The following is a 12,003-nucleotide window of genomic DNA, read 5'->3' as shown; positions in this document are numbered from 1 at the left end:
GATAAGCTAGACTTCATTAAAATTTAAAACTTCTGCTCACAAAAGACAATGTCAGGAGAATGAGAAGATAAGCCACAGACTGTGAAAATTTATTTGCAAAAGACACATCTGATAAAGGACTGTTCACCAAAATACACAAAGAACACTTGAAACTCGACGATAAGAAAATGAACAACCCAGTTAAAAAACGGGCCAAAGATCTTAACAAGTATCTCAAGAAAAAAAAGATATACAGATGGCAAATAATCACATGAAAAGATGCTCAACATCATATGTGATCAGCAAAGGGAAAATTAAAACAATGACATACCACTATACACCTATTAAAATGGCCAAAGTCTAGAACACTAACAACACTAAATACTGGCAAGAATGTGGAGCAAGAGGAACTCATGTTCACTGCTGGTGGGAATGCTGAATGGTACAGCCACTTGGGAAGACAGCTTGACAGCTTCTTACAGAGCTAAACATACTCTTACCACACAATCCAGCAATAGTATTCCCTAGTATTTACCCAAATGAGTTGAAAACTTATGTCCACACAAAAACTTGCACAGAGATGTTTATAGCTTTATTCATAGTTGCCAAAACTTGGAAGTAACCAGGATGACCTTCAGTAGGTGAATAGATAAAACTGTGGTACATCCAGACAATGGAATATTATTCAGTACTAAAAAGAAATGAGCTACCAGGCCCTGAAGACGTGCAGGAAGCTTAAATGCATATTACTAGGTCAAAGGTGCCAATCTGAAAAGGCCACATAACATATAATTCCAACTACATGAAATTCTGGAAGAAGCAAAACTATGGAGACCATAAATTCAGTGGTTGCCAGATGTTGGGTGGGTGGGGTGGAGAGGTGAGGAGTGGGTAGGGAGGAATGAACAGGCAGAGCACAGAGGATTTTTTAAGCAATGAAAATACTCTTTATACCATAATGATGGAAACATGTCATTACACATTTGTTCAAACCGGTAGAATGTGCAACACCCAAGAGTGAATCATAATGCAAACCATGGACTTGGGTTGATTACAATGATGTGTCAAAGTAGATTCACCAATTGTAACAAATACACCACACTGGTGGGCTATGTTGATAATGGGGGAGGCTGTGCATACGTGGGGCAAAAGGCATACGAGAAAGTTCTGTAAACTTCCCTTCTTCTGTGAACCTGAAACTGTTTTAAAAGCTTAAATTTTTTTTTCTTTTCATGTTACATTTCTCTTAAGGCATTATCTGTTTTGTTCATTCACTCTTGTGGTCCTTCTAGTTTAGTTTTCATTTCTAAAATAGAAATTTTTATTTCTAATTCCTTCCCAAGGTTTTTTTTTTTAATTTTTTCTTTTATTTCTAACTCCTGGAGTTATCACCTCATTTCTGAGTTTTCTAATTAGGATTTAGGTTGTTCTTTCACATCTTATATAATTTTCTTAGTGTCCTCCAGTTCATTTGGAAATAAATTAATTTTGATCTATTTTGTGAGCACATCTTTGTGAATATTTTCATTGTAAGACTATAACTCTATTCCTAAATCTCTTTTTCTCTTGTAACTTTGCATGGGACTTGATGCTGATTCTTTTCTGTTGTGCATTTTTAATGTGAAATTAGTTTTCCTAAACTATGAGAATGAAACAAGTTAAATTTTTAAAAAGGCTCTAACTTCACAGAGCTCCCTCTTCTGTAGTGTTAAAAAAAAAAAAAAAATGACACATTGCTTTGAAATTTCCTGGCTGCTCTTCCTTTCCTTTGAATTGGGACCTTTCTCTTGTCCCTACCCTGTTCAATTTTGATTGCATTCCCAGCAATTTCTCCTCAGTGTAGGGCCCTGTACTAGAACGCGGTTCTGGTGGGTCAATTTTGAGAGTTCAAAAGGGCCAGTGCCTTTAATCCCTCTTATTACGAGCTCTTTGCACTTACCAGGTGTTAGAGCGGGCAAAATGCCTTCACCTTCAGGTGTTGTTCTCAGATTGGTCCACTGAGTTTCCTAGTGAACACCCGTGGGCTCCTTGGGGCTCTCCTCTTCTCGGACTCGGTCAAGGGCTGGCTTCTTTTTGTCTCCCACATGGATGCCCACCTCACATAAGTCTATGGTTATTGCTATTCTGTCCCCAAAGGCTTGCGTTTTGAGATTTGTGGTATCTCGTCACCTAGTTTTGTTGTAAATGTTGTCTATGAATTTTGACTTTGCTACGATCTCTGTACATTTTTATGTGGGATTATGTAGGTAGTATGTTACTGCCATTAACCACCACCATCTTCCCAGGATCATTACCATCTTTTAATTCAAGCTTATTTTTGCTATGTTCCTCCTCTTGGTTCCTTCTTTCAGCCTGTCACAGGAAAAACTTGGCCTCAGTTTGTAAAGAGCCCCTGTATTTTTATATAGATATATTTGTGTGTGGGGGGGGTGTGTGTGAGAGAGAGAGAGATGTGTAGAAAGGGGGTCATGCATGAGAGGAAGTTACTAATTGGGGGCAGGTTGCAAAAAGTTAAAGACAGTTCCTGCCCGGGCGCCTGGGTGGCTCAGTTGGTTAAGCGACTGCCTTCGGCTCAGGTCGTGATCCTGGAGTCCCGGGATCGAGTCCCGCATCGGGCTCCCTGCTCAGCGGGGGGTCTGCTTCTCCCTCTAATCCTCTTCCCTCTCGTGCTCTCTGTCTCTCATTCTCTCTGTCTCAAATAAATAAATAAAATCTTTAAAAAAAAAAAAAGACAGTTCCTGCCCTTAGGAGTTCGTAACAGAAGAATCCAACACACATCCACTCAGTGAAGCAGAATTACAACTACTTAGTTTCCGATCACAGCTCTTAGCTTCTGATGCCAACTGGGGCAAATCAATTCTTGGGATTTTAGTTTCTCCATTTGTAAAACACAGAACCTATCACTTGCCCTGTCCAACTGTATAGACTGTAGGGAAGAAAGAAAATAATGGAAGGATATGCAACCTGGTCACCAATGACCCACATCCTGGGGGCGGGAGCCATGCGTTCCTCATCTGTCTCTGCCCCCTCCATGTCTCTGAGGGTGCTAGCCACATTCTGAGCACTCACTGTTTGCACCTTGAAAAAAGTACTAGCAGCCCTATTACGTGATAATTAACTTTAAAAGTTCCTCAGTCTCCTGAATGATGACAAGAGTTAATAGGCCCTTGTTTGGGGGATGGAGAGGCTAGCCTCAAAAATGACCCTTCAAATCGAAGAAATGGCCTTCACTTCAAAAGTCAACCATCAGAAGACTCAGAAGAGCTGAGTTTTCTAAATGCATTTTTTATTATTCAGCCTTCAGCAGAAATGTCACCTTTCTAAAGCAAGCTGTTATCATGCGCTCCCCGTGCCAAACAGGCGCCTCTGAGGAGCAGGATTTTATCTCAACATTTTTAGTGATTTGTGTTTCTCTTTCAAGGAGCTCCATGCCTTAAGGCACCTGAAACACTAACAGGAAGAAGGTAAGGTGACGCGAGGAGCAGGCTCCAACATGAAAACAGGGATTTCTGCCGAACAGGTCCAGGATCAGCATCAAAGCTGCAGGAGGCAGTCACCCTGTCCAATAATTCATGGCCTCCCAGTGCAGCCCACTGTTTTCTGGTGGGCTCCTTGGTTGAAACCATATTCTCAAAGAAACTCCGTTTTGTGACAGGGCCCCATTAGCAGGCTCCGCCACATGACAGGCCTAGACGCAGCCAGCACAACTTCCGCGACGCTTGCCAATAAGCCAGATGCTGCCACATATTGGCATCTGGGTCCTGGAATAGCAACCATGTTCCCAGTCTGGCTAGGGATTCTGACCCTAGCTACGGAAGGAGACAAAGGAGGGAAAGAAAGAGACGGAGCAAGGGGAGGGAGGGCAGACGGTGGAAGAGTCTCTTGGTAATTTCCCTACCATGGATTTAGAGCTTCCGCAACAAAAGGCTCGTTGGAAAGCTGCTACCAACGCTGCAATGGGCGGGAGAGGTAGAGATGGGGAGCATTCTGAACCCAGCGAGCTGTTCTGGCACCTGGGAGTGGGGGTAGTGATTCCAAAGGAGACAGCTGCAGCAGGCAGCAACACTCGGCCCCCCACTGCCACACACCATGATAGCCCACAGTGGAGATAAGCTACTGGATAGAGCTTCGATCTGCAGCAGAGGGACGGAGAGCGGCAACACCGGGATGGCTGTCGCTTTCTGCTTTCTGGGTGTCAAGGTTTACCAGCACCAAGAAGGCCAGCTAAATGGGGAGGGCGAGATCCAGACCAGCAGTCTGGAGGAGATCCTTTCAATCAAGAGAGGATGACTGGGGTGTTTTGATCGCAGGAGCAGGGGACGGGCAAAAGGACACCCTGCGCCCCCACCGTGGCTTTTGATGCCGAGATGAGACCAGCTTGAGGGAAGCTTCGGGTCCTGCTGGCATCATATGACGCAGAGGTGTGGCCCAGGAGGGGGTGGGTTGAACTGAGTTAAGTTTAGGGTTTCAGGTAAGAGGTGAGAGAATAAGAAACAGGTGGCACTTCCTCTTTCTCAAAACACCAAGTTCTGTGCAGCAACCCCTTTCCCCACATCCTGTTGGCCGAGAGTTGCTCGGGGCCTTACACTCGAAAGACAGGTTTTAGGAGTGAGAGAATGAGAGACAGACCTTAAGGTGGAAAGAGTCCTGGCCCCTGCAGTCAGAAGGTTTGGGAAAGAGCCCCAAAGGTCCTTTACCAACAGGAGAGCTGATTCTCTCAGGGGCAAGGTGGCCTCTCTGTTCACCAGATACCATCCTCCCCAACCAGAACCACCTCAGTGTGCCTCTCGTCGTAATCAGTGGGAGTGTGTGGGGAGGAGTGGGCGTTAGTGGGAACCTCTGCCTACCACTGGGTGGTCCCTGAAGCAATTGGAGCCTGAGCGGGGGCACCGCAAGAGACAGAGGCAGCAATGGCTGTCACTGAGGTCCCACCTACCAAAAATGCACAATTACCTAAACATTCTGCAGATGCTCGGGGGAGGTCAAGTCTCTCTTTGGGCAAGAGAAACTTTACTAATAATCTCATCTAACAATCTTGGTACCTTATAAACAACAGAGCCTTAATTTAAAGTGAAGAATAAGAAGACAGTGGATCACCCACATCCCCCTCTTCCCCACACATACACATGCTTAACCTTCAAGGAACATCTAGGACCTTTCACTTCATCCCTGTGAAGCATGATGCCCATTTTCAAAAGGCAAAACCGAGTCTACCGAGAAAACACCCCAGCTGAGTCCCTCAGTTCTGAAGAGAATACTCTTTATTCTCTTTACTGAGAATGTTCTGCCACACTTCACAATCCAATGAGAACATTCTGGTGTCTTTCTCAAACTTGGTTTAGCATTTTTACACTCAGATTTTGGACAATGCAGGGACTAAGTACTAAATTTTCACCATGGCTCTGTTTTAGGAAAGAACAAATAATCCAGTGGTATACAACAAATAATGAAAAGAACTGCAATTATAATTTGGCGTTTATTCTATTTCAAAAAGGGATTTGAGATAACAGAGCTATCTATAAAGGGGTGGGTTATTTGAATCTAGATAACCAAGACAGAACTGGCTGAGTCTCTTTGCAGGAATCGAATCACTCCCCACATGCTCCTCCTCTTACCCCCTTTTTCCTCATGCAGTTGGCTATTCCCCTTGCCATTTCCCTTCCTCCTTGTCCTCACTTCTGGTGATTCCCGTTAACACAAGGCCTCCCTTGCTCAGCCTCCTGGGAAATATTCTAAGTGTTGGGAAATGTCTTCAAACTCAAAACACATATCACAAGGAGGGTGGAGGGTTGCATATGATCATAAAAGGCAGAGGCAATCAGCTTTTGTTAAACTAAGCCAGTGGTTCTCAAATTTAATCATGCATCAGAATCACCTGGAAGAGCTTGTTAATAAAACAAATTGCTGTGCGGGCCCCCAGAGTTCTGATTTAGTAGATTTGGGAAGGGCCTAAGAATTCACATTTCTACCAAGTTCCCAGGTGATGCTAACGTTCATGGTCTGAGGATCAGTTTTTCTTTCATTTTGCTGAAACTTTTTTATTTGGAAATAATTTCAAACTTAAAGAAAAGTTGCAAGAATAAAAATCACCCTATTCCCCTGACCCATTTTGAGAACCACTGAGCTAAGCTAAATATGTGTCAGAGGTCTGGGACAGAGAGCAATCACCTGGCAGGATGTAATGCCTTCTAAGAGCAAGAGTGGAACACTATCCAAATAGAAAGCAAACCAATCATTTAAAGGCCAAGGGTGGGAAGGAGTGCCACAAAATGATAAAAGTGAGTTGGGACCTGGGGGGTTTTAAGCTCTGAATAGTAAATATCATTATCAACCAATGGGGAGAGGGTGTAAGCTCCCCTGGTTTGTCTCTCTGGTGATTCCTTGGGGGTGATTTTAAAAACAACAAATCCATAATCTCCTGGTATAAACTGGCTTCAAGGAAAAAGGAAAGCAATTATTTGATAGGGAAACTCTACTCTATACACAAGAGACATGGACAAGAAGACGATTATGTACCCCCTCCTTTGTTTTCTACCACCTTAATTCAGGACTTCAGCTCTTGCCTGAATTTCTGCAATAACTCCTGAGCTCTCTGCCTCTAACCATTCTTCAATTTATTCTCCATTCTCACCCTAAAATTATCTTTTCAACGGCAGGCTGCAATAATGTCAGTTAAGAACCTTCCCCAGCTCCCCACAACCTAGAGAATGAAATCCAAATGTCTCAGCACGGCATTTAACCTGGCCCCAACCTACCGTTCAAATTCCTATACCTATAAACCAGTCCAAACAATATGCACAGCTTTACATTTCCCCATCTCCATGTTCTTTGTACACAATTGTGTGTGTGTGATTTTTGTTTTGTTTTGTTTCGTTTTTTGCTCCCCTGGAATTCTTCCTTCTCCCCAAACAAAATCTTTTTTTTTTTTTAAATCTTCACATTTAAAAATACTATTCAAACTTCAGGCTACTGTTCCAATACAAGAAGCTTCCCTGCAGTTCCTCAGATCTCTCCTCTGTGTGTTCACCATACTCTATTTGTTCCCTAGAACACTTACAACAATCTGCCCTACTTATTATTTATGCTTTCTTTTCCCTGGGTTTTACAAGGTCCTTGAAGATAGGCACCATGTCTTTTGTTCAGTGACCAGAGAAGTCCAGAACAGGGAAGAAGGGTAGATGAAGAGGAGATGAAGAGAGAAAAAGGAAGAAATGAGCAAACGGTAGGAGGGCATGGTGAGGGGGGAAACTCAGTTTTAAAATTTTCTTATTCAGAATCTTTTTTACTGAAGACAGATTCTTCAAATATTTAACCCATTTTCTCTCCAGGACAATCCCAAGAGACTGAATAGTTATATGAGTTTTCTTTTGTTTTGCCAACACCACAACTTTTCTTCTTGTTTTCTGTCACTCTCGAGTCAATTTCATGTATATCTCCCACATGAAAAAGGCAACCTCACACTGCAATCATTATCACTGAAATAGACTCGAATCTCTTGACGTTTGTCTTTTCCGGTGGGGTTGGTCAAACTCCTGCCTTGTGGTTACCTTTTTGATGAAATTTCTTTGGGGTTTACAAAACAGGATAGCACAACTCTTAAATGTGACCAAAAGCTGGTTTGTTTGTCACTCTTTCTCACAACATTCAGTAGGAGGTATTCCTGCCCAAAAGAAATCACAGTAGCTCTTTGCAGACACTCAGGGTCTCTTCCTTTACTACCAGCCATAGCAGCTTCAGCAAGGAGATGGAGATAGAAGAGACTCTGATAAGCTTGTCATTTAATCCTTTTCCAAAAAGGCAGTTTGGATCTCTCTTCCTGGAATAGGAGGAGTTTCAGTTTCTGCCTACCTCTTCCTGGGAGAAGAACAAAGAATTGCCCTTTAAATCTAGCTCAACAAAGCCGGCTCTCTATTGCTCCGGACAACTGGGCCAGCACGCCTGACAAGTGCCCTGCTTCACTTCCGTAGACCACCCCCTTCAAGTTACTCTCTCTCTTACACCACCACCAATTTTCTCCGCCTCTCTTTCTGAGGTGAGATACCTGGATCCAGGGAAGAAGTCATGTGATTGGGACAAAAAGTGCCAAGCCACACCATCTGACTCTGTGTCACCACTGCCGTAAATCTTGCCAAAGAGGAAGCTTGTTCTCCAGCTTCCTAGTTACTGTCCTTGAGAAAGTAAGTGATGGCCAGTCACAAAAACCTGTAGTACTTTGCTTCCCATTTCCCCACTGCTATTATGTTTACAACTTTATTTAGAAAGAGCCGACTTCACAGCTTTTGCCATTTAGGAACCCTTCAGCATAAGGACTTAATATGAAATCCTTAAAATGAGCTGAGGAGACATCAAATACTCAGAAGTCCAAATTACCTAGACTGGTAGAGGTTAATGTCTGCATTAAATAGGCACAGAAAGTATCAATTTTGTGCTCTGATTACGCCTGCCAAAGAACTGAGTCAAATAAACACATAACATATGATAGATGAGGGCAAGAGGGGTAGAAATACCACCACAGTGGTTGAGAAAGGTCTAAGAAGTGAGCAAATGTAGGTGTGTCTAACCTCCTTTCACCTCTCTGTGCTTCTCTCTGGACCTTCAACTCTCCTTTTCCAGTGTAGAGCTGACTGAGAAATAACCTTTTAATATTTCATTCTATTTATAATTTTTATAGCCACATAACCACTAAGGGCTATGTGCTGAGCCAGTACATGGCAGCAACCCAAGTAGCTGGTATTACTAAAAAAAAAAAAAAATTGTAAGAAAACAGTTAAGTACCAATTTAAGATTTTCACTAACCTTGTCTTTCTACCAGGTTAGTTTATCAAATTTCAGTTCACTCTGAAAAATAGAAAGTCCATCATATGCTGTGGAGCTTAGAACTCACCTACTACTTCATTCAATAGGTAAGGGAATAGGTCTAGAATATTGTGATTCGATTAAGGAAAAATGCTAGTTTACTCACAGAGCTAGGACCAGGACACCACTCAAAAGACTTGCTATTCTTTTCCACAATCCTCAAAGAAAGAGCTTGAAACATTAGGCTGCATTTTCCAGAGCTTTAGCTGTACCAGAGCTAAACTACTACTACTCAACTACTCTTAAGAAGAAAAATGATCCAGCTTATGAAGCATGCCCTATGTGAGTCCAATAAAGATCCTATAAGGGGTCACTTGGCTAAAGTGAAGAGCCTTTCAGTACTACAGTCAGATTTCTTTCTGCTTGGACTCATAAATATGGGCAACTGAATTCAACAAAGCCGTATTAGGAATGGGGTCCTAACACAGTGTTTTTGGCCATAGCGTCAGTATTGTTTATAAATTTTATACTCTTCAGTACATGCATTATATGAAAGCAAAACTCGATCATGGCTCACAATGACTGAAATAAGACAGGATAGAAAAAACTTGAGGGTCAAAATACAACAGAATTTGTAGCTGTTTTAAAATGTTTAAAAGGCAGGTTTAAATATGTTTTCAAGAGTTCAGTTATTATAACAAGTAAGTTGAAAAGTTCTGTGTCTCAAAAAGTCTTAACCCATGTAATGGTTAAATTGCAAAAATAATGGCCTTCTTGGGCACCTGGGTGGCTCAGTTGTTTAAGCGACAGCCTTCAGCTCGGGTCATGATCCTGGGGTCCTGGGATCAAGTCCCACATTGGGATCCCTGCTCAGCCGGGAGCCTGCTTCTCCCTCTGCCTGCCACTCCCCCTGCTTGTGTTCTCTCTCTGTCAAATAATTAAATAAAATCTGAAAGAAAGAAGAAAGAAAGAAAAGAAAGAAAGAAAAAAAGAAAGAAAGAAAGAAAGAAAGAAAGAAAGAAAGAAAGAAAGAAAGAAAGAAAGAGAAAGAAAGAAAGAAAGATAAAATAATGGCATTCTTTTTTACTCGTAGAGAACTCATCTCTGTTTCTATGAAACAGAAATGATTGACTTTCATATCCTTTCTTACGATAGGTGACATTATACTACCATGTTACTGACCACCTGGTGGAAAAGCTCTCTTACAAAGAGCACCATAAAATAACAGTCAGTGACACTGGTAATTTCATATAAAAATATAAAATCAAATCAGAGTAGGGACTTGAACAGATGTTTATACATCCATGTTCATAACAACCAAAAGGTAGGAAACACCCAAATGTCCAATGACAGATGAATGGCTAAACAAAATGTGGTCTCTACATACAGTGGAATATTATTCAGCCTTTAAAAAGGAATTAAATTCAGGGGTGCCTGGGTGGCTCAGTTGGTTAAGCCACTGCCTTCGGCTCAGGTCACGATCCTGGAGTCCCGGGATCGAGTCCCGCATCGGGCTCCCTGCTCAGCAGGGAGTCTGCTTCTCCTTCTGACCCTCCCCCTTCTCATGCTCTCTCTCTCTATCTCATTCTCTCTCTCAAATAAATAAACAAAATCTTAAAAAAAATAATAATAAAATAAATAAATAAATAAAAAGGAATTAAATTCTGATATATGCTACAGTATGGATGAACCTTGAAAACATTACATTAAGTTAAATAAGCCAGACACAAAAGGACAAATACTATAGGATTCCACTTATATGAGAGACCTAGAAGAGTCAAATTCATAGAGACAGAAAGTAGAACAGTGGTTACTAGAGGCTGGGAAGAAGGGGAATATGGGAAGTTATTGTTTAATGGGTGCAGAGTTTTCAGTTTGGGATAATGGAAAGGTAATGGTTGGATAAAAATGGGAATGTACTTAATGCCAATAAACTGTATACTGAAAAGTGGTTATATGGTCAATTTTATGTTAGGTATGTTTTACTTCAATAAGAAAATCACATGAAAAATACAGAGTGGCAAGTTATGTTTGGACCTACAGGCCATATGCTCAAAAAAATAAAAGTTAAAAACAACAACAAAAAAGCAGGATCATCCAGAGCATTAGAAATACTAATATTTTAATATACATCATCAAATAAAAACAGACTTGGGTCTGTCACCCCAAAGCCATATCCTATGTGTTCCTTACTATAATAATTCATGTCCACCATGATTACGGATGACGTATTTACATTAAGTTCCAACCAGACATACAGAGAGAAAGAGGGAACTGAAGCAACAGACCGGTCAACACACTGACACAGCAGCCATCTGTTGACAGGACTGTCCTGAATCCAAGGAACCAAAATCACGTGGCAGGGCTGGGAGCTTCACCTTAGCTGGGAAGGCCTACTTTCATGTCATAGGGCACTTCTGGAAGGAAGCTCTGCCACGGGTAGCTCTAAGTACTTGCAGATTTCCTACTGGTCCTACACAGGAAGTCATTCTTTAGTCTCACCTGCACGAGTTCCTGTTATGAGGCCAGGGAGGGCTGGTGAATTGAAACCCAGTTCCAGGGAGTGATGTCATCTTGATTGTGCTTTGATCCTGGTGACCTGCTCCCCATCCTGGTGTTGTTGCAGTCCTTCATCTGAGGTTCAGGTTATAAGGGAACCAGAAGGAAAAGGGGGAAGTAGGAAAATAGAAAAAGAAAAAAATGCTTGCACATTTCCTTTGTTTCACTAAAGCATTTTCTGCTTCCATTTACTTTGATGGCAGGACCTAGCTGACGGCAGATGGAAGCTGTAGAGATGCTCGTGGAGAAGGAATGGGCTCCCATATAGATCTCAAAACTCAAAGGATTAAAATATATGGAAAACCTTCATTATTTCTGATGGCTCCTAACTCCGAAAAAGTGACTTATTCTTTCTTCGTTGGATAAAGTTTTAAAAACAGACATTAATGCTTTAGAAACATTTGTAAATTATTATAAACAAGGCACAAATGCAGGAGCTATCTTAGCAACACACAGAAATAACAAGTAACAAATGTCTGGAGAGATATGAATACTCATATTCTTTCTGTATCATGTCAAGTAAATTAGGTCAGATCTGGAAATCCTGTCACTAAGTAATAAAATAGGATTGCCATTCAATTCCATTTAGATGAGATCCTTTGGTTCTTACTACACTAAACCAAAACCCTAAAATGAAGTTAAGCATAAGAAGCAGCAGAAATTGCTAAA

At 41.7% G+C, this 12,003-nt stretch overlaps 1 protein-coding gene across 10 annotated transcripts in view; it reads right to left on the bottom strand.

Annotated features, from left to right (window-relative positions):
* RPS6KC1 (ribosomal protein S6 kinase C1) overlaps positions 1–12,003 on the bottom strand; it is a 344,999-nt gene that overhangs the window by 135,231 nt on the left and 197,765 nt on the right. For 8 of the 10 annotated variants that reach the window (XM_045877208.3, XM_064594166.1, XM_045877210.3 and 5 more), the window contains one exon: positions 10,881–11,409. The exons of 1 other annotated variant lie outside the window; for it this stretch is intronic. In XM_045877208.3, the coding sequence (XP_045733164.2) occupies positions 11,293–11,409 (117 nt within the window). In that variant the 3' untranslated portion in view covers positions 10,881–11,292. Of the gene's footprint in view, positions 1–10,880; positions 11,410–12,003 lie in introns of those variants that run through there. One more of the 10 variants, XM_054507978.2, reaches the window with a different exon arrangement.

Source organism: Mirounga angustirostris, unplaced genomic scaffold (assembly GCF_029215605.1).
Source record: "Mirounga angustirostris isolate CCGP_5_RB_7025 unplaced genomic scaffold, mMirAng1.0.hap1 SCAF_6, whole genome shotgun sequence".
Classification (NCBI taxonomy): Eukaryota; Metazoa; Chordata; class Mammalia; order Carnivora; family Phocidae; genus Mirounga; species Mirounga angustirostris.
The sequence above is the reverse complement of the archived record's forward strand: the minus strand, read 5'-3'. Positions and strand labels throughout refer to the sequence as shown.